Source organism: Tubulanus polymorphus, chromosome 4, assembly GCF_964204645.1.
Source record: "Tubulanus polymorphus chromosome 4, tnTubPoly1.2, whole genome shotgun sequence".
Classification (NCBI taxonomy): Eukaryota; Metazoa; Nemertea; class Palaeonemertea; order Tubulaniformes; family Tubulanidae; genus Tubulanus; species Tubulanus polymorphus.
Window position 1 is genome coordinate 5,021,448 of NC_134028.1, and position 26,420 is coordinate 5,047,867.

Here is a 26,420-nt window from a genome sequence, read left to right on the forward strand (position 1 = left end):
ACTTTTTCTTGTTTTATCGCGGTAATTGTTCGTTTTAACGTGGTAATTTTCGTTTTATTGCGCGATAAAACGACTTTTAGGTGTCTGTAAAAAAAAATGTGATTTTTTTTTTACATGGCCCGAATCAGCCACCATAGATTTCTCTATCACACCTTGAAGCTCCAAGGTCACACTGAATTGGATATGATTCGGCGTATTCGAGTCATACAGAAAAAGGATGTATTTAAGCCCATACTGAGCCGGAGTAAACCGTCTATTACATCCGAAAGTCGGAGCTAGTCATAGTAAAAATGACTCTGGCATGGTAGGATCGGAGCTGGCCAATTCTAACTCTGGCATTCGAGTCGAAGATGGCATAAAATAGCATGTATGGGTCGAACCTATAATCAGGTTCGACTCTCAGCCTATTAACGAATTACGGCCTATTCGAAACCATCCTGCCATTGTATTGAATTTGTCTATATTGTTCCCCACTTGCCACACAAAATTAAGTTTTTGATCCTTAAATCCCGATCAAGGTATCTATTGTCAGAGTAGATTTAACAGCGATTTCTTCAGTAATAAGATCAAGGTATAAAGAAACAGAAGAGAGAGGTAATAATGTACTACCTCCTTTTAGTAGGCCCTTGAACAACAACAGTTTTTATTAAAAATCAATTCTATTCCTGGCTTTGCCTTTGGCCTTTGTAAATGTAATTAGTACTTAAAAGTTAGGCCTATCAATATCAACCATTCATCATCATCATCATCGTCAATTGACGGATCCATGGAAGGCGTTAGGCTACAGCCTATTTTTATCTGCGTCGATGTCCCACGCCACATTCAAGTTCATGTATTGATTGTTGGTTTTGTTTACAGATTGAATAATGAGTGACCGTCTGAAGGAATTGCGTGAAAGATCCCAAAAACGTCGACAGTTATTGGCATTACAGGTAGCGGTATAAGTATACTACGTTGAGTTTGTCAGGGTTCGAACGCCAAGGGGCTTGGATCAGCATAGTAGGTAGGCTAGTGCAAAAACGATAATCTGTTAATCCACAGTGTCCATAATTTATATAAAATAACAACATGTATTATAATAGACTATTATTATATACATATTGTTATATCTCTACAACTGTTATAGTTGTTATTAGATAAATTATAGACACTGGATTAACTGATTATCGTTTTTACATTAATCTACAACTCTGATACGAGCCCCTGTTCAGACAGACATAAGCACCGTATTCTTTAATAATACTAGCGCCACACACTGGAAAGGTGTCCTAGGCCTAAACTGCAGCAGTTAGAATGCTAACATAAAGTATGAAACTATTCTAATCCTTTGTTTCCCTGATTGTATTTTTCGATAAAAGCATGGGGTTGCTGATGCAAATGAATTGCGTGAAGTTTTATCCAGTAAAATCGACAAACAAGAGGAGAAAACTGTGTCCAAGCAAGACTCGGAAGCTTCTACGTAAGTCCGGCCTATTATCGTAACAAGTTGATTATTAATGTTTTAAAACGTTAGTGATATCCCCCTTTATATTCGAAAAGGGTTCCACCTTAGCTTAGGCCAAAATGAGTTAAATATTTTCTCGTCTGTAGCAGTGAGAGTCCACCGGCGAAGAAAAAAAGTTTAGATGATTCTGTATTTGATACCAGTACCGGTCGTAAACTAGAAATACCAACTGAGGAACCCGAAGAGGTAAGAGAATGATGTTAGAGTATCTCGGACATCGATCACTGTCGTGTATGAAGTTGAAACTTAGGTTTTTATTGTCGTCAATTTTAGGAAATAGAAGAAAGCGAAGTCTACACTGATTCTAGTGCATTTCTGAAGGTGAAATTTGGAAAGATTATTCTATTTACTGCTTGAGTTTTTCAATTCAGATAGGATTAAATCATTTTGCTGCACATATCTCTGCAAGAGAATCAATTATTAAGCTGGCTCCTTAGAAATTGATAAACAACAAGATAGAGTTGATGCAATCCTTCCGACTGGTGGAAATCCTACCATATATTGTACTATGATTTATTGAAATGTTATAATCTTCTATGATCATCTTATATCTGAATTACTTTTCTTCACAGGGAACACAGAGTGCAAACCCGCACAACGACTATTGTCAGAACTTTGTTGACACAGGAGAACGTCCGCAGAATTTTATTCGTGATGTTGGTGAGTACCGTATATGATATAAATCAACAGTTTTGAAATATAATACTTGATTTTAGTGCATTTTGCTGGACTTCGGTTATTTTTGATAGGTTTGGCGAACAGATTTGAAGAGTATCCGAAACTTCGTGAATTGATCAGATTAAAAGATGAACTTATACAGACTACAGCCACGCCTCCGATGTATGTTACCTGAATACCATCTTTTGTTCATCGTTCAAATAATTTACCAATCAGTAATGATAAAAAAACGTTAAATTCATGATTAATCCTTGTGTCGTATCCTATTTTTCGCTCGTCACTTTTTCAGGTATTTGAAATGTGATTTGGAAACCTACGATATGCGAGATTTGGATAGCAAATTCGATGTGATATATATCGAACCACCGTTGGAGGAATATCAGCGTACACAAGGCTGCGTTTATGACCGCTTTTGGAGCTGGGAAGAGGTAATTATCTGGTAACAATTGACAGATGTAGAGAGAGCATCTTTTACAGATTGATGTTGTATTTATTCATTTATAGATTGAGAAATTAGAGATCAGTGACGTAGCTGCTCAGAGATCATTCCTGTGGATCTGGTGTGGGTCCAGCGATGGTTTGGATTGGGGTCGACGGGTCAGTCTAGTCTATCTTGATACTTCATGCAAAGCAGTCTAATGCGCTGTTAGGTAAAATTTCTTTATTCCATTCTCTCAAATATTTTCACAGTGCTTGAAGAAATGGGGTTTCAGACGATGTGAAGATATTTGCTGGATCAAAACGAACATCAAAAATCCTGGACACAACAAAAACCTCGAACCGAAGGCTATCTTTCAACGAACGAAGGTACACATACCGACAACTTGCTTGTATTTTTAATATTCGTAGAGTAGCCGTGTTAACCAGGTTTCAAATAAGTAACGAGAGGAGTAGTACTGTATAGGTTAACTATTTATTTGACGCACGAGCTTTCGCTTCTAATGTATAGAAGCTTCATCAGGTGAATGAGTGAACCTATATAGTACTACTCGTCTCGTTACTTATTGTATTTTTAATGAATCAATGTATGGATTTTATTTATTCACTAATATCGCTGGCGTATTTTCTTGGTTATTTATAGGAACATTGTTTAATGGGTATTAAAGGTACGGTTAGACGTAGCACCGACGGAGATTTCATTCACGCTAACGTCGATATAGACTTGATCATCGATGAAGAACCGGAATACGGCAGCAAAGAGAAACCCATCGAAATCTTTCACATTATGGAACATTTTTGCCTCGGCCGGCGTCGACTTCATTTATTCGGACGCGACTCGACGATTCGACCGGGATGGTTAACTATCGGTCCCGAGTTAACCAGTAGTAACTTCGAATCGGAAATTTATAAAGGTTACTTTAACAAGGAAGTGAACGGTTATCTGACTGGTTGTTCAGAGGAGATCGAACGACTCCGCCCGAAATCTCCGCCGCCGAAAATAAACGGACAACAATCGGGGCGCGGTGGCCGTGGACGAGGCTGGAGTGGTAGAGGCAATGCCTCACGGGGTAGAGGAGCTTCCTCTGGTGGCCGAGGTGGTGGTCACAGAGGACAAAATAGATAGTAACTGTGTATAAACATTCCCCATTCATTTAAAGTTTTTGTCTCATTATGTCCATCAGAAATGTCAACTTGTTCTTCACTATTATCAAGATTTTGTACGTGTATTCCATTTCAGTAAACAACGCATTTTCTGCATGTACATTTACATCAAAAATAAATTAACTTTTTACGAACAATCCTACATTATATCGCTTTAATTTTTTCGCCTTTGAGGCCTTTTGAGGGTTTGATCAGCCTCTTACACATTAGTCCTAGATGCAATGGAGTGATTTTGCAATGGATGATCTGACCTCCGAAAGATGTTTTAATGTGTGGTACAGACTTCTGGAACAGCCTTCGTCTATTTTAAGACATTAACATTGTTGATTGGAAATAACCTTATTACGAAGCGAAAAAAAACACCTTTATATAATACACAACAGTTTATTATGGTTGGAATTCTTTACAATAGATCGGCTATCAATTAATCCAAGATGTTCACAAAATCAGAAACGCAGAAAAGAGTCATTTAAGGAAGTGTTCTTTAGTTTCTTTCTAACTATGAAATATTCTTCGTATTAGTAATAAATGAATACACGTTCTAAATTAACAAAGCATTATGAATTAATTCACATGACACAAACTTCTCACTGTATTGTATAAATAGTACTATTTTTTAAAACGAAACCTAATTTAAGTAAAGTTACACGAGTTCATCGAGGAACGGAGTCGTGGCTAAATCGCCGATCGCTGCCATTGACGCTTTTCCAGTGATTACTTTCTTAGCAATCTGAAAAATATGACGCATGATAATAAAATACACACATAGCGAGTACAGACAAAAGGAAATTCAAAATTTCGATACGATTTTTCCAGTGGTTTAAAGTATTAGTTACCCCGGTTACTTACATTGTTGATATCGGTAGATGTGAGAGAATCAATTGCTTGACTGATCTCTTCGATGGTAGTGATCTTTCCAGTTGTAATGGCTTGTACGGCCATCTCTTCAACGAGACCTGTTCCAGTTTCTATTGACATGTGTAAATTAGCCTTCAACTGATTCCTGAAAAAATATAGAATATCGATAAGATTCGAAATACGTCGTTTCTTTCGGAGCAATTCTTTCTAGACTCGCGAGTAGTAAATTAACTTACTTTCCACGGGTGATATCCGCTTCGTCAATTCCTGATTTACTGACCGCTCTCATCTGAGCTACTAGCGCGGGTAACACCTGACAAAGGGAGAAACCGTCAAAGAATTAGCACATTGTAATCAATTCACATTTTTACTTTCAATGTATTTTTATCGGTAGATATAGTGAAATCCTGTCAATCCGCCTTAACATATATAAATGTATGTAAAAAAATATGCTTTTTTTAAATCCAAATTTCTCATAAACCAGATTAATTTCATCAATATGATCTGGATTAAGTAATACGATCGACTGCACCTGATGAGTTATGTGATCTCACCTTGCCCATATCTTCACCTTGTCCCGATACGATGAATCCAAACAAACCGGAATCACTGTAGTTCACATTGAAACACGAAGCCTTCAAAATAAACATAAGTTTTTGTTCAAAAACTCTTAACACAGATTTAATTCAACACAACAAATATTAAAATATTTCATACCGAAATAGGATTGTTAGTAACGGCTACAGCTGCTTGATTCAATTTCGAAGACGCCGTGTTGCTTCCGTATTTGATATGCTGTCCACATCCCAAAGCTTGCTGGACGACCCCGAGTGCCAGAGCCTCCTTCGTGTTCAACGCTGCTCCTTCCGATACGAGCGCAACGTGAGCGAATTCACTGATCGTATCAATTCTCGCTTCGCCTTTAAAAAATTTGATAATTGTACTTTTTCTATCATGAAAAAATACCGTAGACATTTTCTGCTAAGACAGGTTCAAAAATATTGACAAATCAAATCCAATTCCAGCAGGGTTCATAGAAGTAAGGCCGAGGCAAAAGTGAGCACTTTTTAAGCACTGACTCTTTGAAAGTTAAAAGTGACACTTTTCTCAAGTGACTCGTCCTTTTCAACAACGAAGAATTATTTGGGATACCATAAGTAAGCACTTTAAAAATTTCGTACAAAGTAAGCTTATTATCAAGGCCTTACTATTTTTTTCAATATTAAGCACTTGGGGTGATTTGCTATGAATCTAGTTTGGTTTAAATTAATCACAAATGTGAGATAGTATTGGGCACTAAATCCTAAATTGCAGTTCTCTCTGCTAGTTTCGTTTGAATCAATATCATCATACCTCCTCGATATTTAGTCTTTTCAGCCGAGGAACCTCCTCCGGCGACCGGCGTGTAAAATTCTTTCGCTCTCTCGACCAATACATCGTGATCGACGCCGACTCCGACTATGGCCATACGTCCACTTGTGAAATTATGGCTGACAAAATCTTGAAGCTTTTTCCCAAAAAGGAGAAAAAAGCATTTTTGTAAGCGAAAAACGTGAGACTCGTACGAGCTTAGAAATCATCGATAAAAGCAATAAAGAATATTGACTTACCATTTCTGGGGAGTAATGGCCAACCATGAATGATGGAGCAAAGAGAGATCTTCCCAGGCCTGATTTGTAGGCAGCCGTGTGAAGATGTTCAATTAATTCTACAAAATAGGTCGATGATGATGATGATGACTTACAGTTTTTGCGATAACTCGATTGCAGTAATTTCACACACAGATATAATACTTACGGGTAACGGGTTGTTCGTTGAGTACGGCTAAATCTACATTCAGTCGAGGTTGTACATCGTGCACTTCCCAGTGTTTGAACGCCGGTCCAGTGCTAGCGTGTCCCAGAAATTCAGCACCAACATCGCTGAAAAAATAAATCGATTATCCATTATCAAGACAAATTCATGAGCATTTAAATGTTTAATTCTCAAGTCAAATACATACACATGCCCTCTGAGGAATTCCATATTGTATATCATGTGATCCCTTGAAGTTGAACATCTGAAAGTCAAAAAAATTTTTTTAATTCTTTAGATCAACAAGATTCATATTCATCAACTATCAATCACAATCATGACAGCCTCTGAATCTGAATATTTAGAAAAACTCCTTAAATCTTACCCGAAAACTCCTCCAATCTGCTGAATGTTCTTCACTAATCCGAAACTGGAGCAATTCTTTGTGCTCTGAAAAGAATAAAAAAACAAACAACAAAATGAAGGCCTGTTCTGGTGGTTGGTTCTCTTGAAGTTATCTATCAATGATTGCTCACCAAATTTGAAGCAATTCGAATGCAGTGAGAAGCTCCTAACGCATGGTGATGCTCGTAACGCGCTCCAGCTTTATAGATCACTGATAACCTGGTGATTGGAGAATAGTTCTCCACTGATGCTACGACTGCTCCATTCGGTAGCTGCGATACCTGCAATAAACGACAAACTGTAATATCAAATATTGATATCAGACTCAGATTTTTAGCTCCGCGGATGGGCTTTAAAATCATTGTAACAAAATTGTCATGAAGTTACAAAAGAATAAAATGGAAAATATTGCTTTTTTGTCGAATTGAGAATGCGACAATCACCTGGTCTAAGGGAAGGAGGTCCAGGAATATAACAACATACCTTCGCTGGCTGGGCAGATGAACTTGCCTCTGTTGTTTTTCTGGCCGCTTGAGCAGAAAGATTTCGCTGTAATAAAGAGAGAAACTGATAGTGACGATAAAACTAGCTAAAATGTTGACATGAACTGTCTGGCTGCTCTTCTTGATCTATCTTGACTTTTTTGCCTTGTTGGTTGAATTTGATTGAAAGAAGTTGTTGTTTTTTGGTCGAAAATTGATCATTTTTCAAACTTTTCTCACTTTAATCTCTAAAGATGTCTTACCTTCACGTGAGATAGAATATTTCTGTTGACCGCCTTCATATTTACAAGTGCTCTATCGTAGGGAAATGTGGCCAAAAATTCTACAAATTCCAAATTATGGAACACCAACCAGGAAGAAGAAATACTCAATGTCAAGGTTGTAGTTAACACTAATTAGCGGTGAATAAGTCCTGTGAGAAATAAATTTAATTTAATTTGTATTCGTCCGTATTTCACGGATTAGGACTCAGAATTGGATTTAGGAAATTATTTATTTGTTTACTGGGATACTTCCGGACAGTAGTGTCGAAAGTATCGAAACCTTTGATGGTGAAATAATAGATGAATGGAGGTGTTCAGTTGTAAGTAACCAACTCTCGCATTACTGTTCAAATTCTGTAGCAAATAACGCTAACAGCCTAATAAACTTTTTATAGGCCTTGCTTGCTTAGGGCTAGGCGCAGGGGGATAGTGTCGTGACTGCCACCACTCAGTCGCACTGGCTGGTGTCATCCATCCTCCATCATCAAATTGTGACAAGCCCCTGGTGATCCTAATCAATAAATGCTCTGGAATACTTTCTTATTCTTTTTTACGAGTTCTACTGAAACTCCTGGAAACTTGAATCTTGATTGCCATCCCATTCCCTATAAGGCCTATAATATGTAATTATGAAATCAGAGATAATTTCTTTTAATCTTTATTTCAAGGAAAAAAATTGAATTGAAGAGTTTTTGAAAAGATTTTGAGATGTCAAACAAGCCTGATGTGGAAATGCAGCCTCTGGCAAGTGGCCCCGTATCGGCACCGGCTACGACTTCTTATACTAATGCTGGTGGAGGCAGTGATGCGATGTTTCATTCGAATCCTCAACGACAGCCACTGACAGCTCCGGTACAGCACGTTCATTCGTCAGCACAAGGACCACAGCCTAGCACCGGATCGAGACTGGCTGGACTCGGAAGGTATATATCAGACCAGCTTAGATTCAATATTTTATAGTTCAATAATTATGACCAGTCTTAAGATTTAAGATCACTCTTTTTGGACTTAAGACTCAACTATGGAACTGGTTACTCAGTCATGACTTGAGTCTTAAATTTTCTTGAATGGTCTTAAATCTTAAGATTGGTCTTAAGTTGTTTGATTGGTTACAGAACTTAGGGGTTTAACTCATCCTTCGTCTTGTACCTTAGCCAAGTGAAAAAAAGACAACGATAATCAATATTCTATCCATAAATCTTTTCACGCAGGACTCTTAAAAAGAGCACCGCTAACTTTTTTGGAATCGGCGACGAAGATACGTTCAACTCGGATAAATGGGAATATCGACGCGTGAAGATGTTGAATCGCAAAACCGGAAACGTTACCGATCATCGTTTCAAGCAGCAGTCGTTATCGGCGGCTCCGTCGGTCACCGCGTCCGGCGACGTCGTCGACTTCGGGCGACAACAATCGACGATGTCGTTCCGGCGACAGACAAGGCAAGCTCCGGCGAGTAGATTGAAAAAAGATTCGTTAATCAGCATGGCAGTCGGTTCAATGGTACGGAACAAATCCTCTGGTTTTCCCCGCGATTTCACAATAAAATCAGTAAAACGAATATTTTTTTGTTATTTTTTTCAGCGACGGTCGAAGAAGCATAAGAAGAAAGACGGACCACGAAGTCGGACATTTGCTCCGTCGGATATTACAGCAGCTGATGAGGGATTTGACCTGAGTATAGGACCGACTCCGGTCACTGCACCTGCCACAGCTACCCCTGCTAGTTTAATGGTAGGTGTCAGACTAACACGAATAATGACGTACAACCAACACTCACAAGATGGCGCTACAAAACACTGGGTTATGCATTGTGAAAATCAGTTCATTTTCACTGAAATTTGAACTGGATTCTTAGGCTTCCAAATCCGAAAACTACCAAACAAATCATCAAATAAAATTGCTTTCTCACTCGGTGTATGATATAGATTTCACTAAAATTTGATTTTTTAAAGAGAAAAGTTGACTCCAATTTAATTGAAATGTAGAATAAATTGCAGCGCGGTAGAGTTGCCTGTACCCCATTATCTCACCGCTCATAGATTAGCAGACGTAGTCATACATTGTTGGATGTTGGATATTGTATATTTTAGAGGATGCCATCGATGTTAACCGAAGATTTAGAAGATGAGGTATTTTTCGATTTCTCGGCACCGATTCCACCGGCTGAACCGGAAAAACCGCCACTCGTTCACATTCCTGAAGATGATGTCATACCAGCTCAGTAAGTTAACTTACCTTGAAAAAAATACTAGGTTGAAGCATTATATCAGCATCGGTATATTCAAAGTTCACCGATAGGTATTGTTTTAAAGATTTTTAAGGTTTTTCGATTTTATCTTCAGGCCGCCTGTGCGTGCAGGATGGGGAAAACCCCGACGTCCACCGCAGCCTCTGCCGTCGACCCCCGGGGTCGATACAGTCGATGGCGGTATTGGTATGAAGCGTATACTCGATAACGTGATGGATAAAGTTCAAGATAACTCCGACAGACGGCGCTTCGGTATGGGTTTTGTCGGTAAATTGTGCGGGCGTAAGATGAAGAAAGATCCCTTAAGTAGGAAAGCTCAAAAACAGTTGGATGATATTGAAGATGAAAGGTATGTCGATGTTATTCAAAGAGTTTATTTTGATGTTTATCTGATCACAATGTAGAACTTCCTATATTGAAAAATATGAAACTAGTCAGAAGCTAGTTCAATAGATGGGATTGTGATTAGTTAGTTTATTTTCACTTGTTTTAACTGTTCAGTCGTATTCAACTTTTTAAAATGTTTTAATGCATATGTATTCCTGTTATAACATCGATGATTTAAATCTCACTTTTTCATTTCTTTGTGCTCCTATCAAAGGCTGCTCCAGGATCCGCCCCTGTTTATTACATAACTCACAACTTGGGCATGAGAATTTACTCGAAACTGGTTTCAAAAATTTATCAAATCCTTTTTTACCATTTCAGTTATCGGCCATACTTTACCTATTGGGTAACATTCGTGCAAATCGTCATATACATCGTCTCAGTGTCTGTGTATGGTATTGCTCCGATCGGTTTTGAGAAATCTACGATTAAAGCCGAAGTAATTTAAACGATGATATCGATTTCCTGTTTTATTTTTTGCTATAATCGTACAATGAAATGTATCGGTAACAACTCGTATCATTCTTTTTTCAATAAGGTTCTACAAACGAGTCTCGCTATTGAACAAGTTTCATACTTCGAGAAAGATAATCTTTGGATTGGTCCAAGAGAGGTAAGTTTTCCCATGTTCGAGTAGTTTATAAATTCACCAATATCCCACTAGACCAACTGAATATTTCATATTCTGATATAATATTCAATTTATTTAACAAGTCTTAAATCTGTTACGAAATTTCTAGTTTGAAAACTTTCAAATATTTGATTCTTTTCCACACATATTGGAGCATGCATATTGATTTCATTGATTGTATTACGGTATGTGAATATTTTAAAGGCTGATTTGATACATTTGGGAGCGAAGTATTCACCGTGTATGAGACGAGATTTGAATGTTTACAATGCCTTGAACTCTGATACGGTTAAAGAGAATAAAACTGCTTGTTGTATTCGTAATGACGGCTCTGGTTGCGTACAAAGCTCTAAGGCTGAATGTTCGGTAAGTTTAACACGGACGAGCCTTACGTTGTTACATTGACTGTATGACTAAATTGGTCTCAGACTGGTCTTAAATCTAAGCTATGACTTTGCAGCTGGCCACAGGATTTAATTTTTAGGGGGAATTTCCTTTCTTTTGCTGTCTATGGGTTGGCGAGTTCAAATTCTTTAACAAAAGATTCTTGTCAAATTCTATGGGCCATACCACGGATAAGTATCTTCGAGTCTGTTGCATGAAATGTCAATAAATTTTCGTTTACATAGCCGACTTTGTCGTCGTGGATGAAATGGACTGTACAGGAACCCGGCCAAGTTGATCGTGTTTCTGGTTCAGTTTGCGGTCAGGATCCGAAATATTGCTCCAAACCGATGTCTGTAACTCCGTTTAAATGGAAGGATGATATTACTAAGTGGCCTGTAAGTAGATATACATAGATATTTCAGTTTGAATTGTTACATGTACATAATTGATGCTGGATCTTGCCAGTAAGTTAGATATTACTAATGCTACATAGTGTTTAGAAGCAACCACTTATCGAATGTTAATTAGGGAAGTTTTTTTTCTCAAATTTCTTTTAGATCTGTGAGAATACTCGGAAAGCATCAAATTCCTCGCGACACATGACATGTGAATTGTTGGGACATCCATGTTGTACAGGTATACAAGGCGAATGTATGATCACTACCAGAGAACATTGCACGTTCATCAGAGGTTATTTCCACGAGGAAGCTTTCCTCTGTTCACAGGTAATCAATAGAATTTATATAGACTGATAGTTTGTATAGCCATACGCGTTAGATGTTGTTAGCGTATAATGATACGTCTGTGTTATGGATCAATAATATTGATCACTTGACATTTAGATCTATCAAAGGGTTACTGACTATGACATCTGATGTAATTGAGTTGATCTCTGCTGATCAGAGGAAAGGATCCCAACAGATATTTTTCAATGAGGGGATGCTGATTTCACAAAACATGTATCCTAGAATAATATTAGGGCCTTTTCGGATTGCTCATTTCACATGACTGATTTTCTAGCTACCCTATAATCTGGATGATCTCATGAATCAAGTTATATATTAGTATGCTGAACAACAGAGAATCATAATATGTTGAATTATACATGTACAATAACACTTCTGTATGGCAATTTCAACTTTTCCAGGTGAAATGTTTAAAAGAGATTTGTGGAATGATACCATTTGCTAATGCTGATTATCCAGATCAGTTTTATAGATTCTGGACATCATTGTTTCTATCAGCAGGGTAAGTTATTTCAGTCTACTGTGGAAGTGCCTGTTGCTTTAATCAATGTTAAACCTATGAAAATTTACCGATTTTTCAGATTGTTCCATTTGTTGGTGACTATACTGTTCCAAATACTCGTAATGCGAGATTTAGAAAAGATGGCTGGACCGATCAGAATCGGCGTCATATACATGGGTAGTGGTGTCGTAGGAAATTTAGGCAGCGCTATATTTCTTCCTTATCTTGTAGAGGTATGTTCGGCTAGTAATGAGTAAAATGCGCTTCGTTATCACTACTTGATTCACTGTAAAAATGTGTGAATTGTAACATTTTGGACCTAGAAATTTCTTCGATTCACTCAGGGAATTTTTGTTATCGCATTCAGGGAAAACACAGGAGATTTGTAAATGGGTGGAAAGTAGCCACCCTGTAAAACTGATCCTATTCGTACATCTTTGGTGTAATTTCAATTGTTTTATTTATGTATTTCAGGCAGGACCAGCTGGATGTCAGTTCGGTGTTCTAGCGTGTTTACTCGTCGAGTACGTTTCCAATTGGAAACGTATCGAGCGGCCGTGCGCCGGAGTCGGCAAATTAATCGGCGTCATCATGGTGTTATTCATCCTCGGTTTACTTCCTTGGATAGATAATTACGCGCATCTGTTCGGGTTTTTGTTCGGTTTATTGTTGTCGTTTCTTGTGTTGCCGTTCGTAACGATCGGCTCGCAGGACCGACGCAATCGAATCATCACGCTCGTCATTTGTTCGTTCTCCATTCTGGCGTTGTTCGCGATGTTGATCGTGTTGTTCTACGTCGTGCCGATTTACGAGTGCAAGTTCTGCTCGTATTTCAATTGTATTCCGTTCACAGCGACGTTCTGCGAGAACATGGGAGTCCAAATTCGACGAGTTAAAGACGACATCAAATAATGACACTCTCGATTCTTAGAATATAAAATGCTTTTTATCCTCAGTCTACGTATATAGTATAAAATACTAATGAATGTTAAATATTCTGCGCCAATTCATCCTTCTTCGCGAGGAGTCAAACTCGATGCCTCAAAAATCAACCAATACAGTGGAACCTCGTTATAACGAACTCGGAGACAACGATTCATCATTAGCAAATATAGAATTTCGTCCCAAGTAAGAAAATTTAATTAATTTCATACTGGATATAACGAACTATCGGTTATAACTGAACACGTTTTCTGGTCCCGTGAAATTCCTTGTAACGAGGTTCCACTGTATATGGTATTTTGAAACTGCATTATCTCTGAAAATCTACTAGAAGCATCAACTTTCTGTGAGATCGTATGAACCCCTGCCCTTGTAGACATGCAAAAATACCCTGTTGTAGATGTCATCTACAATATTAGTGATAGTGCATGAATAGTTGCGCTCTCAGTCTACTTGGACAATGGTTCATGGTCCTGTGGTGGTAGTATGAAAGATGCCATCACAACAAACCCTGCAGAGGAAGATTCATCAATATCTGATATAACACAAGACGTAGGTGTAGCAAACCCTCAGGAAATATGTTTTACAATGTATTAGTAATCGTATCGTATTATGTCATATGAAATAAGTGTTTCATGTAAGATGCTAGGATAGGAATTGAAGCAACATCATATAGGTATTGTATGATATATCAGTATTGGTGAGTGAGGGGAATAATTCAACTTTTGCCTCTTCATATCTCTACTTACTTTTTCACGGCTTTTCGTTCACAATATTTTTATCAGCTGATAAATCAAGAATGTAATCTGGTAAACCTGAATTCACTCTAGTGTGAATAAAGATCAATAACTAATCGTCCATAGTAGAATAGAAATCAATATCAGAATAAACATGTGCAATGTACAGTGTAGATTTGGATATTTTTATAAAGTTGACTGAAGATATTTTTACATACACTTTTTAATTTAATTTATACCGTAGTTTTCCATTATACACATGTAGTTCATATTGGTGATTATTTAATATTCACACTATTTGATTTAATGAATTGAATACTTAAATATTAATGAATTACAAAAACATGAAAGAAAATAAGTGACGCTCCCTTAAGTGATGTTGCCCAGTCATAGTTCACCCATTCATTGCACAGCTGTTTAAGCTTCTGATTGGTACTGCTAATTTTTGTGTGATGATGCTGTGCGAATTGCTATGCACAATGTCTATTATGGTAGGAGTTACAATCCCTGTAATGCAGGACGACACTTGTCTGGTAGATTTTAATTTAGCCATACACGTGGATGAGAACATGTGTATTTACAAGTTGAAGATATTGAATATTGTTTAACTATGATAACATAGAGGGGCATTCAGAAATTTTTTTACTACTTGTCTTCAATGACCATGTATTTAGAACTTGATAATAGTGAAATTCGAATGTGCTTAAAATCTGCTGGCTTAATAAGATTAAATAATTATATTAATAATTATTAATATTGATAAGATTAAAGCTAAGGAAAAATATAAATTGTTACTCATGACATGTAGTTTATGTGATTTCTTTTTGAAAATAATGTATTGTTTTGTAATGTCATAAATCAGCTTGATGTATTTTTTTGTGTATAATTGTTTCTGCTTTGCAATCATGACGTTTGGAATACCGGGTATGGAAGCCATTTTAAGTGATACCATATCTTAAAATATGACAGTTTATATAGGAACTTCTGCTGAGCGGTTTTACAATTTTGACTTCACTCAATTATCATTTTGTACTCAATTTGCACTCATAAACTGCTTATCGAAAAATAAAAACAGATTTATTTCAAATCCAATTTTTTAATTGATTTATTTCTACCTGCCGAGGATGATCTAAAATCTTCCATTGTAAAATATCGAGTCAACACTACAGAGAAATTAATGATTTGTCCGAGTCGTAACCGATGTTCGAACACGAAAATCCACATCCACACAAAATACTGCTATCGCTAAAAATAGAGCCGTGTTTTGACATCTCTGCGATTCACTAGGAGTGCAAGACATTGTCCTTTGATCGTAACCAGCCAAATATAATCCAGTAGGTGGCTTAATCAATTCTTGCTCTGAAAATCCAGCCATAACAAGTTTAACTAAAATCAATGTCCTCAGCGGATAAATGAATATAACCGAAGATATGCGACAAGAAGCTGAACAAAATCATAGTGCAACCTGAATTTTATTTTGTCAAAATAATTCTATTATCTAAAGTTATTTGACACGTGTTGGGCCACATGGGCACCTCACTAAGTGTTTGGCTCATAAGTCAACTAATAAGCTCACATTAGATAATGTAATAAAAAAACAACTGACAACACATTGTTATATAACAACATTCATTTCACAAATATACAGCACTGACTTAGTATTCTATAGCAAACATCCTAAAAAGTGATTGACATTTCCTTTTAAATGCTGCAAAGAGTGACTAACTATCATTAGTGGATGGACTTTTTCAATATATCATCTAATGAACACGCAATTAAGATAATATCAAAGTAGCATTGTAGTAAAACTAAAGCATCTAAACATTTACTGGATTCACCTATTCAGCGGGTTTATCATTTATACATTTTTTATCTAGATGCGCTACGTATTCTTTTCCGATTAGCAATAAACTAGTGCCGGATATCAGACCGAAAAATGACCTCATGTATACGCATTCGGGAAGTAGCGCTTTCGTCGTCGCCCAAAGCAACACCGATCCGAAGTTAAAAACGACGGTTCCAAAGATACTGTACATTATCCGTTGATACGCAGATGCTGTTATCATATGTTTACGACTGTACAAGTAAAGACCGACTCCGAGATGCGCGTTGAACCATAATTTGTTGGACACTAGGAGTTCGTGAGGTGCAAAGAGACTGAAATGAGAAAACAACAGCGAATTAAAAGTCATCTTTGTTAGAAATGTGAAGCAATTGGAGTTTAGGTGTGCTTGACTACAACCCTGTTCGGGTAACACTAGTGCCGTATAGCAGGAAGGTGATCTAAACTGCAGTCAGATCAAAAAGGGAGTTGCACAAATGGTTGAGAAATGAAAGTTTTAGTTTCTAACATTTGTTAAAGAATCTCGAAAGTAAAAATCGAAATTAACGCAATAATCACAGACTAATGTCTATTTATTAATTGATGAGACCTGTTTTTCTGGGATATTTTGTTTACTTTTTGGGGTACATACCTCATTTATGTCTTAACAGAATGCCAAAAATCGCGGACAACAACTGAATATCCGATATATTTCCAGTTCTGTACCAATTAGATGGATTGACAAAAAGACTCCTTAAGTCCAGTTGAATGAGAGAGAAAATCCTCCATTTTGTCAAATTTCTTGGATTTGAACATTGTTACCATGCCTACGCCACCCTGATTTAGTTGTTGAGACCCCACAAGAAAAATAACTTCATTTCGTAGGCATGGTGACAATGTAAAAATTCAAGAAATTTCACAAAATGGAGGATTTTCTCTCTCATTCAATTGGACTTAAGGAGTCTTTTTGCCAATCCATCTAATTGGTACAGAACTGGAAATATATCGGATATTCAGTTGTTGTCCGCGATTTTTGGCATTGTGTAAAGACATAAATGAGGTATGTACCCCAAAAAGTAAGCAAAATATCCAAGAAAAACAGGTCTCATCCATTAATAAATAGACATTAGACCTATCACCGAGCACCGAGTCGGGAAACCCGGAAGTGAATAGAATTTGGTAGGAAAGTTGCTTATTTCTAGCTAAAATACTTACTTTTTGTACAGTCTAGGGTTCATTATGTTGACAGAAAACGCCAGGTAACTCGCCCCACCAACTGCTGGCATAAAACGATACATGACATCGTCTAATTTGATATTTTTCAGGTTTTGCAGCGAAAACTTACTTTCTATGGGCGCGGCCATTTTGAATTTTTCATAACCTCGTCGAGTCTTTTTATTCCTATGAATTTTTCCATTAGAACACTTTCGAATGCTAAATGTCGAATAAGAATAGGTTTATAAAGTAAAAACAAATCCGTCGCTGCCAATTAAAGTTTCAATTTTTACTTATTTTCGTTTATTAAAATGAGACTATTGAGTGACGTCACACGGATAATGGTGGCGAAAGAAGAATAATGAAAGATGTTGTGGCTGATTTTGGCAGCGGAATAAAAACATTATTAAATGGAAATGCCTCATCCTCCGCAAAGAGATCAATACTCGAAATTTACGAGTAAAATGGCCAAACGTCGGAGAAGAGATCGGTCGGAAGTCAGCTGCTGTATCAAATATCTTCTATTTGGATTTAATGTTTTGTTTTGGGTAAGCATAGAGATAAATAATGACTCGAACTGTATTGTAAATAAGCGTTTTAATGTCACATTTGAAAATGAGAAGCGCGACTCCAGAGTTAGTTATATTTACTGGGTTCTGACCTTTAACCCTAGTCCTTAATAACCTCTGTGATAGTCTGAATACCAGACGATATAGGCCTATGCGGGTTCCCCTTTTTGTTTGGGAACAACAGCTAAATAATTAGATACATTACTTGCGAGTGCCATTAGTAGGTAACCTAAAAATATAGTTAAAAAATGGCTGTCAAAATTCTAGTATTTCTTCATCAGAACAAAGAACGAATGACACTATTGAAATATGTTGTATTTAATTTTGAGCTGCAACTGTGGATCCTGAAAACCAGTCACTCTGACATGAAAACTACATGAATCATAAACTTGATTCATACATACTTAACATATAAGCTGTTTTTTTCTAGACCACCTTTTTAATTTTTTGGTGTTGGCAATGGTGAAAACTTTAGCTAATAACATGTACGGAAGTTGTTTTATTTATAAACCTGCCCTCAGCAGGATTAGGATTAGGGTACTTATAGATAGTGTAGTTACACTATGGTTTTGGAAAGAGCCTTGGTGGTCTAGTGCGCTGGCAATATGCTGGTCCGGGTTTGAATACTGAACTGTCGTTCCTAATTGAAATAATTCTCTTCGAAGCCACCTGCCGTCTAAATTCAAATAATTCTCAAACACATCTCTTTTTTATTCAATTTTCAGTTTTCCGGAATTGGAATATGCGCGGTTGGAATATGGGCCTGGTCGGAGAAAGACGTGTTTTCAAATTTGAGTCAGTTGACGACGGTCACTGTTGATCCGGCATTGATTTTGATAATCGTCGGAGGAATAATGTTAGCTATTGGATTTACTGGATGCACGGGTGCTCTACGCGAAAACACATGTCTATTACTTTTTGTAAGTATGATAATGATGACTTCAAATCATTTAAGCAATTTTTAGGCACGCTCGAAGCGCTTCCTCCTCAATGACTTGCGAAACAACCATATTTTCTAAATTAGTCAGTGCTGTATCTATTAGGGAAGCACTATGCGGGATGGGCCTCCTGAAATGTATTTGGAAAGTTCCTACTTGGAACCCAGCGTGGTCAAAATATAGGCCCTACCCTGAAAAATATTTTCATTCGATTCCAGACTTACATTTCACCTTTTCGGATACCGGTACATCGATTCAAATGTTTGTTTCAAATCGAATTTGATGATAGTAATTTCATGAAAATAATGATTTGTTGCTTGAAAGCGCTTTACATTAATAGAAATCTTAATCAATGAATTTACCGGTAATCTTATAATTATCCTGTAAACCTGTTCTTCTTTTGCAGTACTGTGTTTCTATAGGAGTAATATTCTTCTTCGAGCTAATCAGTGGAATATTAGGATTTGTCTATAAGGAATGGGTAAGCGTTGGTGTATTTTCACAGGGATGCGCGGCTATAGGGTTCGGCGTCATATGTGTGATGATGTTTTTGATATGGATTTATGATTTCAATTAACAGCTGAAAGAACAGATGAAAATCCAATTCCAGTTCATTATTACGAACTATCGAGAGGATTCCGATTTACAGAATCTCATCGACTGGGTGCAGGCTGAATGGGTAAGTATTCAATACCGATTATATTCATATTTTGTTCAACCCTTCACTGGCGCTATCCCGCATAGGGTGTATCAAATTTCCAAGGATTTTCCGAAAATACGTGACTGCACCTTCAATCAATAAGTAGGTGCTGCCGATGTCACATCTCCCCTTTGCGTCGTATCATCATTTCTTAGATTTTCCAAATTTTAGTCTGTTTAAGTATGTACAGTTGACTTCGCTCAAGTCGTTTCTTCTGGGACTGTAAAGATTTTTCCGACTTAAGTGATATCTCAGTTGGATATTATGTACTCCATATACGGTGTCACAAGAAATATTTTGAAAGACATCCGAGTTGAAGGGGTTAACTGTATGATAGTGAATTTTTCTGTTCGGATCAACCCAGATAATACAGAAACCTGTAGTGAAAGAAATAAGAATTCTCAGGATTTCTTTTTGACAGATTTTCACCTCTTGATTCTACTTCGTCGGTATTTTTTATGAAAATCTGGAATTAGTCCCCCGTCGTAAAATTCCCAGAGGCAGAAAATCTGCCATGCAAGAAGTACCATGTAAAAGATTGGGGCGGGGGATATACACTGGGTATATTTTACACGGGGGAATTTGACCTTGATGGATTTCTTCCTTAGGGAATTTTTACATTAGGGGCTTTAAAGTTTATGTTCACACCGGCAGGGTTACCTGCTCGTAGATTGTCATGCCTGGAGCCATAAGTACGGTGTACGCGATATTTGATAAGGTTATAACTCAGAACATCGTGTCATTGTCAAGTTTCATTGCGCGCGCAAATTTTTTCGGGTGATGCTCTTACTGGAGATTACATTACCACGCGACATTCACGACTCTGCAGATGGTGTGTCTGCGTAGCTTTCATTCGCCGTAACAAAGATATGAATTGAATTTCTCCATCAGCTTTTCCCTCAACCCACTTTCATCCTGTAGCCTTAATACTGGTTCGTACTTCAAACATAAAATCGAATGTGCATCTGTTCTCGTCGTCGTCTATCTCTCTCGTCGTCGCTGTAAAGAAGAGGCGTTTCGCTTGGGAGAGTTTTATTTGAATTTGTAGATTAGTCTGACTGCTTCTAAATATTTAGTCGATAAAGAACTCGGCTGATAAAAGCAATTCATTGTTGTCTATTATAACATGTGTTTAGCGAAGCTCGATGGAGATTTATGTAGGTTTCTGTGTGTACGCACACAACAGAAACACGGTTTACATTTTTCCCCATCTTTAGTTTTTAAGCGAAATTTATCCCTTCAGACACCATTGAAATTATCATTTTCTGTTTTGTTTTTAGCGAGGTGTTTCTACTTCAGGAACTCCTTTTGTTTATACTGAGATAGAAACACTCGAAAGTCAACAGTTGAAGTATTTTCTTGAAATAACAGAACGGAAAAAACGATACTGAAAATGTTTAGATAGTTGAATAACCTCCTATCGAAGTGTAGTAACTTGGAATTATCGAAATAAAAGTCCATCATAGATAACACTTAACAAAACTGGTTACAAAAACTAAACATAAGGAAACATTTTTAAGATCAGCAGTACCCGGGTAATCCCAATTTTTGTTTATCTTAGGTTATTGGATTTGCTAATATATATCATAGAAATGTTGATCCGTGATAATGACCACTGGGACTAGTCACTCATATCATGATAACCACTAGGACTGGTCACTCACATGATGACCACTAGAATGTGGTCCAAATATTAAGAAGTCTCGTGAAATATTTCAAATTTTGGTTTATATGCGCAAAAACACTGGCAATGGTTAGTCTTTCTTGGATGATGACATTACGATAAGAATTATTGTACAAGTATCATGTATGAACTATTGATGTATTTATTGTAAACTTGTATCAGTCAGAGTGATGTGGGCTTCAAACACTGATCTCTATTTGTGAGTGAGCGTGAGTGAGTGGAATGAGTCACAGGCAAATTGATTCGTCAGTTTCAACGACGTCTTTTTCTAATATCATCATCCGGTTTCTCTGTAAATGCTGGTGGCTGATGCTTCTTAGAATGTCAGAGGATGGATTTACCTCAAATATCAACGACGACGCATTTACTGCTCTTTTCAGCTTTAACTTGTGTCTGTGTGTGTAGTCACTTTCATCCAAACCGAAGAACTTTTTAATCCTAGCTCCACACCCTTAGTGATTAAAGGGTTCACTGATCCTGGTGTGCTTAGGGGTGTGCTGAATTTATTTTTAGTTAACATATTACTTTATTATGCACATAACTAACGTGACATGTTTTTTGTGGTATATTTCTAGTTACAATGTTGCGGCGTCGATGGGGCTGATGACTGGGATTTAAATATGTATTTCAACTGCAGCTCAAATTCCAAAAGCGCGGAGAGATGTGGCGTGCCATTTTCCTGCTGTAAGCCACAACCCGGGGTAAGCATGTAATACAATACTCTTTTGTTGACGTGTCAAGCATTTTACAAAACGTTTTTTAGTTACTTGGAATTCAGTAGTATTTTTTAAATAACTCTCAATACTAATTTTTTTTTTCAGAGTGATTTTAAACAAACATCATATAGGGTAAGATTTTATTGCTGTTTCAGTACTCTCGATTATTCGTTCATTTATAGAAGATATCATTTAATTTTCTCTCTGTTTTGGAAACAGCCAAAACTTCGTACAAAGTTTTGTAGGATGTCTTAAGAGACACAAGAATTTTGCTTCCAGTATAATAGATATGTGATTCATGTTTCTTTTACTTTTAGGAGAATCTCATCAACAAACAATGTGGTTACTATGTCCGCCATCCAAGTCAGGTAATTCATTAAGCAAAGCTGTGATTTTCAAATTATGCTGCTTTAGTGAATGAAGTATAGCACATTGTTTTTATTTTTTTAGCTAACGTATTTACCTGAGAAGATCTATACAACAGGCTGTTTATCGGCCGGTGAAAAATGGGTTTCAGAACATTTGATACCTGTAGCTGTTGTATTAGTAGCTATAGCCATAATACAGGTAGGTTTTTCGATCTTCCCTGAACATATCTTTAACCTTTTAATGCTCCTGAATTCTAGCTAGCACGTAACCACGTGTTCACGAGTAGGACTCTTATTTCCGTGGCACTCTGCATCCATGATGAAATTGGATTCCTGTGATTGATGTCTTCAGATTGCTCGTACCGGTAGAAGCTTTGATGTCGCCTCCTCTGGAGAGATGTCTTATATAGATATAGGCTTGGGACGTGGTAGCAATTAAGCTACTAGAACCAGCGAAAATATATTTCCGCAGAACGCTACAATGCTGCACAGGCTCAAATCCACAACCTAGTATCGAAGACTAACCAGATCTTATGTTATAATGTTTTGTTTGATTTTCAGATCTTAGGAATATGTTTCGCACAGAATCTAAGAAGCGATATATTTGCACAGCGAGCGAAGTGGCAATAACACAAGTGAACGTGTCGAGGAGTCAGTCACTCTCGACATCGGATCTCGACCAAAAAATATTCTAGTCGCTGAATGGGAAAAATTCAAATGAACAAGTTCATCATCTGGTCACAGAATGATATGAGTTATTTTACTCGACTCAGAATGAATTGTGTTAGCGCCACTGTCTAATGTGTAAATGCGATATTAAAAATCAAAAATTGCTATTAATCGATCAATCGTGGTATTTAGATAATGCTTGTGGCTGTGACTGTACTATAATCAGTCGCTGTTTGATCGTAGACTTTACTGGCTATTCAAATAACAACAAAAACTACTGTCGCTCGAAAAAATTAGGTTTACCTGTGAACTTTAACAATGAGTCAGTGACATCTACAGCATAGACTCAAAAGTGATTATTTGATTTTTGAGTACATATTTCAAGATATCATAATATTTTCAATCATACAAATTTGTTGAGTATCCTAGCTACAGAATTAATGCTTGAAATGAATTATCAGGGATCTGCTCATCACATTCACCCAATCTATACCAGACTTTCCGATATCTGGGATTAGTCTTTACAGAAACCAAAGTCGGATTGACTTATAGTAGAGATGCCACGCAGGTTTATTATCTAATTAAGTGATGAATTAAGTGATGAATTGTGTTTCTCGCAAAAAACTGAAGAGGTTTTTATGAAGATTATTTTTCCGAAAACATAGTATCGAATACTGTTAATGAAAAGCTGTCGAGCTTCATGTTATAAATGTACATAATAAATTGATTGCTTCAAACTATCTTCTACTAAGTGAATGTAAACATGTGCATGTTTCGTACATGTACATGTATGTATACATCGTATATATGTATATTGGTGTACACAAGTGAATGTTCGATGTACGTGTACATTTGTATTACCGTGCTGTGAGATTCGCGTTATACTGCCAGTATGATAACTCGGCTCTCCAAAGATCTAACCTGTTTTACCTCAATATTAGCATTAGTGCCTAGGTGATCTATTTTTTTTTTAATTACAATTGCTTCACCTGAAAGATGATTCTCCAAACATCTGATTCGCAATATTAGTTAGCCACTTGCTCTATACTCGTTTTCAAAGACTGAACTTTTTTCTTTAGCCGTGGATGTGGTATCAACTCGACCATGTTCGTCTAGTCTAAAATCTCGCGAATCGAGGGAATTACATCGAAAAAATGTTACAGACATTTCCCACTGAATATAATAATCGTCAAAAACAGAGGAAAATGTTTTCAGTTGAGTCAAGTCAAATATATCTCGCCAGACAGAAACATATGGCTTCATTTTGCACTTTATGAACCGAATGGAAAAACTGAGTTTTTATTTTACATATTTCTACTCTTGTGTAAGAACTGATGTTTTTTTTTTTAATGCGCTGCTTTGATACGTACGTATATTCTACATGTGTTGGTTATACATGAAGTGTGTGGTATGATAGAAATCAATATGCCATTTTCTCCACAATCTAAAGCTAAAAAAACCCTTAAATCAAAAATCGAATGTACATACGAAATAGTAAAAGTAATTTCTGTGATGTCGTGTTAATCAAAAGTCGAGATGGAAAGTTTTCTTGTTTCACTTAATTTCATATTGAAATGTTGTTCATTAACTACTTCATAATTGGAATGCAGGGAATTGACTTTTTAAAGGCTGGCGTAGGTCGATGTGCAGCGCGATGCGATCAGTTTAAGAGTTGCATGGGGTTGTAGGACCCACCTACGCCTGGCTTAACAATAACTAGTTGCAGTAACAGTAACTAGGCATAAAATGAACAGAATTTTATGTATCTTTGAGATCATTCAGGGAAAATTCTTTCGAATAACTCTAAACCCAGGTGGTTGCTGATTTTCTTTTTTTTAAGCGAATAGTTTATTATAGTTTCTGATTTGGGTTTAGATTTAGTATAAAGCATTTATAAGCTGATTGGCTTTTAATGAAAAAATTAGCCAACCTTGCCTGGGCAATTATTATAGAGATGTAGGTATATTTTGTCAAGATTGACACCCAAACAACAAGCTCTACTGTAGTTCTAAGTCATTATCATTAAATATCATTCTAATAATTCTTACTGAGTTTGTATGTTCATAATGTTCAGTATCTCTGTTTAGGTAAGGATTTGAACTTGATCGAGTCGGGAAACTGCCACAGTAAGAAACCCTGGCGTACTAGGCCAGTTGTAGCGTCACCTCATGTGAACGCAATCAGGTTTCATTTCTCATTGAATATTTACTTTCTATGATTTACGAATGATGGTATCTTATTCCGAGGCATGAATGCCTTACCCCCAATCCAATATTTGGGTAGGGTTTCGCAGCATAGCAGTCTCTCATGATGCCATCAGGTTTGAATCCCTTCCGAGTGAGATCAGTAACGTCGACTTCATGATTACATAATATAGTACGACGCATGTGCAATTTCTTAATATATATTTTTGCAATATGTAAGATAGAATCACACTTGAAAAAACTATATGAATAATAATATGATAAATATGTATGTGTTATGATATATTAGTTCATTGTAATATTGATTATAGTTTAAACAAATACATAGCATAATAATACTTGTAACTGATATCCTGTGCACGCAGGAAACGGTCGGCATTGTTAGAACATACGGAAATGCTTAGATCCGTTGATGTATCATTTGAGAATCAAGTTCAACCATAGAGAATATAAGAAATGTTCTTATTTGAGACTACTTGGATGAAGTTTCTCGAGCATCCATCATCAAGTGAAATATTGCATTCAGAATGTTGTAATCTCTAATTTTGTGATTGCTTCTACAAATTTTTGCCACAATTTCATCTCGAGGTTAAATTTTCTTTTCGTCTAAGTATGAAGACAATAGACGAACATATACTTTTGCTTTTGTCAAGGTTTGATCAAATATTATAGGCGCTTCGGTGATGGTTAAAATTGATTATGCCTATCGTTGAGTCTATACAATCAAGGAAGCCAGTTTTTACCTATATAATAAACAGTACCCTAGTATTTGTCAGAAATAACTGAACCCTAAAAACCTAATCAACTAACCCTTACTTCTGGAGTCAATGACCTCCATACCGGTTCCACATTATGTGGAATTGGTGCGGATGTTAGTTCCGAGTTTATAAACATGTGCTATGGATAATGTGATCTTAGAATGATACATTTTAACAATCAAATCAAGAACGAAACTAGTCCCAATAACGCTATCAAATAGAATATCCCTCAGTGACCATAAATAAAATCATCGATATTTAAATAGTAGCATGTTTTATTGTATTATATATTATTATGATTATATGCAGGTTGTAAATATAATTGTGATTTTATTCTTGTCCTATCATTTGTATTCGATATATTAACGTTTTGTGTAATAAATAAAATATGGAACTTTGTTACATCAAGTATCTGTTCTTCCTTTTGGATGTCTTAACGTATGGCGTGGCTATTTCCACCTCCTAAGACCATTTACTGGTATATTCAATGAATCCGTTGCATTCCTAATCCTTACATTGCACGAATCTTCAGGAAAAGTTGGGAGAGCCACAGAACTTAAAACCTTTGATGATAATAAGTCAACAGT

General features: G+C 36.7%; 5 protein-coding genes across 7 annotated transcripts; 3 read left to right on the forward strand and 2 right to left on the reverse strand.

The window, feature by feature from the left end:
- The first annotated feature begins 358 nt into the window (after positions 1 to 358).
- Positions 359 to 3,913, forward strand: LOC141903663 (N(6)-adenosine-methyltransferase non-catalytic subunit METTL14-like). 3 transcript variants are annotated; one of them, XM_074791883.1, is made up of 11 exons: positions 359 to 594; positions 859 to 932; positions 1,359 to 1,459; positions 1,591 to 1,690; positions 1,778 to 1,825; positions 2,077 to 2,164; positions 2,254 to 2,344; positions 2,472 to 2,610; positions 2,687 to 2,779; positions 2,873 to 2,989; positions 3,264 to 3,913. In XM_074791883.1, the coding sequence occupies exons 2-11, from the start codon at positions 867 to 869 to the stop codon at positions 3,744 to 3,746; spliced, it is 1,326 nt and encodes a 441-aa protein (XP_074647984.1). In that variant the 5' UTR covers positions 359 to 594; positions 859 to 866; the 3' UTR covers positions 3,747 to 3,913. The 3 variants fall into 3 exon arrangements, with proteins under 3 accessions (XP_074647984.1, XP_074647986.1, XP_074647985.1); XM_074791885.1 differs by having other exon boundaries at positions 1,594 to 1,690; XM_074791884.1 differs by having other exon boundaries at positions 359 to 571.
- Positions 3,914 to 4,166: 253 nt separating this feature from the next.
- Positions 4,167 to 7,711, reverse strand: LOC141903706 (cytochrome b-c1 complex subunit 2, mitochondrial-like). Its single transcript, XM_074791946.1, has 13 exons — positions 7,587 to 7,711; positions 7,325 to 7,390; positions 6,973 to 7,122; positions 6,822 to 6,886; positions 6,645 to 6,701; positions 6,440 to 6,564; positions 6,253 to 6,350; positions 5,996 to 6,149; positions 5,360 to 5,562; positions 5,197 to 5,277; positions 4,879 to 4,955; positions 4,634 to 4,787; positions 4,167 to 4,514 (listed from the first exon to the last, which is right to left on the reverse strand). The coding sequence occupies exons 1-13, from the start codon at positions 7,623 to 7,625 to the stop codon at positions 4,428 to 4,430; spliced, it is 1,356 nt and encodes a 451-aa protein (XP_074648047.1). The 5' UTR covers positions 7,626 to 7,711; the 3' UTR covers positions 4,167 to 4,427.
- A 144-nt stretch (positions 7,712 to 7,855) lies between these two features.
- LOC141904537 (inactive rhomboid protein 1-like) lies at positions 7,856 to 15,259 on the forward strand. Its single transcript, XM_074793131.1, has 14 exons — positions 7,856 to 7,927; positions 8,276 to 8,530; positions 8,819 to 9,110; positions 9,192 to 9,341; positions 9,701 to 9,831; positions 9,953 to 10,207; positions 10,567 to 10,684; positions 10,784 to 10,858; positions 11,081 to 11,242; positions 11,506 to 11,658; positions 11,821 to 11,988; positions 12,411 to 12,511; positions 12,591 to 12,744; positions 12,986 to 15,259. The coding sequence occupies exons 2-14, from the start codon at positions 8,316 to 8,318 to the stop codon at positions 13,421 to 13,423; spliced, it is 2,412 nt and encodes an 803-aa protein (XP_074649232.1). The 5' UTR covers positions 7,856 to 7,927; positions 8,276 to 8,315; the 3' UTR covers positions 13,424 to 15,259.
- A 402-nt stretch (positions 15,260 to 15,661) lies between these two features.
- Positions 15,662 to 17,382, reverse strand: LOC141904190 (uncharacterized). Its single transcript, XM_074792742.1, has 2 exons — positions 17,228 to 17,382; positions 15,662 to 16,347 (listed from the first exon to the last, which is right to left on the reverse strand). The coding sequence occupies exons 1-2, from the start codon at positions 17,374 to 17,376 to the stop codon at positions 16,029 to 16,031; spliced, it is 468 nt and encodes a 155-aa protein (XP_074648843.1). The 5' UTR covers positions 17,377 to 17,382; the 3' UTR covers positions 15,662 to 16,028.
- A 193-nt stretch (positions 17,383 to 17,575) lies between these two features.
- LOC141903892 (tetraspanin-5-like) lies at positions 17,576 to 26,221 on the forward strand. Its single transcript, XM_074792260.1, has 9 exons — positions 17,576 to 17,775; positions 18,522 to 18,716; positions 19,141 to 19,215; positions 19,315 to 19,413; positions 21,694 to 21,819; positions 21,940 to 21,966; positions 22,152 to 22,202; positions 22,285 to 22,401; positions 22,764 to 26,221. Exons 1-9 carry the CDS (start codon positions 17,638 to 17,640, stop codon positions 22,830 to 22,832), a joined length of 897 nt encoding a protein of 298 aa, XP_074648361.1. The 5' UTR covers positions 17,576 to 17,637; the 3' UTR covers positions 22,833 to 26,221.
- The last annotated feature ends 199 nt before the right edge of the window (positions 26,222 to 26,420 follow it).

What these genes read in the sequence shown, in the direction of transcription:
- LOC141903663 (XM_074791883.1), top strand. Translation starts at nt 867, where the DNA reads ATGAGTGACCGTCTGAAGGAATTGCGTGAAAGATCCCAAAAACGTCGA. An exon ending in GACAGTTATTGGCATTACAG is followed by an intron (nt 933 to 1,358) that starts GTAGCGGTATAA and finishes TTTCGATAAAAG; the next exon opens with CATGGGGTTGCTGATGCAAA. An exon ending in ATTCTAGTGCATTTCTGAAG is followed by an intron (nt 1,826 to 2,076) that starts GTGAAATTTGGA and finishes TTTTCTTCACAG; the next exon opens with GGAACACAGAGTGCAAACCC.
- LOC141903706 (XM_074791946.1), bottom strand. Translation starts at nt 7,625, where the DNA reads ATGAAGGCGGTCAACAGAAATATTCTATCTCACGTGAAG. An exon ending in ATATTCTATCTCACGTGAAG is followed by an intron (nt 7,391 to 7,586) that starts GTAAGACATCTT and finishes TCTTTATTACAG; the next exon opens with CGAAATCTTTCTGCTCAAGC. An exon ending in CATCTGCCCAGCCAGCGAAG is followed by an intron (nt 7,123 to 7,324) that starts GTATGTTGTTAT and finishes CGTTTATTGCAG; the next exon opens with GTATCGCAGCTACCGAATGG.
- LOC141904537 (XM_074793131.1), top strand. Translation starts at nt 8,316, where the DNA reads ATGTCAAACAAGCCTGATGTGGAAATGCAGCCTCTGGCAAGTGGCCCC. An exon ending in CTACCCCTGCTAGTTTAATG is followed by an intron (nt 9,342 to 9,700) that starts GTAGGTGTCAGA and finishes TGTATATTTTAG; the next exon opens with AGGATGCCATCGATGTTAAC. An exon ending in GCTCTAAGGCTGAATGTTCG is followed by an intron (nt 11,243 to 11,505) that starts GTAAGTTTAACA and finishes TCGTTTACATAG; the next exon opens with CCGACTTTGTCGTCGTGGAT.
- LOC141904190 (XM_074792742.1), bottom strand. Translation starts at nt 17,376, where the DNA reads ATGGCCGCGCCCATAGAAAGTAAGTTTTCGCTGCAAAACCTGAAAAAT. An exon ending in AACCCTAGACTGTACAAAAA is followed by an intron (nt 16,348 to 17,227) that starts GTAAGTATTTTA and finishes TTCTCATTTCAG; the next exon opens with TCTCTTTGCACCTCACGAAC.
- LOC141903892 (XM_074792260.1), top strand. Translation starts at nt 17,638, where the DNA reads ATGGAAATGCCTCATCCTCCGCAAAGAGATCAATACTCGAAATTTACG. An exon ending in ACACATGTCTATTACTTTTT is followed by an intron (nt 18,717 to 19,140) that starts GTAAGTATGATA and finishes CTTCTTTTGCAG; the next exon opens with TACTGTGTTTCTATAGGAGT. An exon ending in ATGTCCGCCATCCAAGTCAG is followed by an intron (nt 22,203 to 22,284) that starts GTAATTCATTAA and finishes TTATTTTTTTAG; the next exon opens with CTAACGTATTTACCTGAGAA.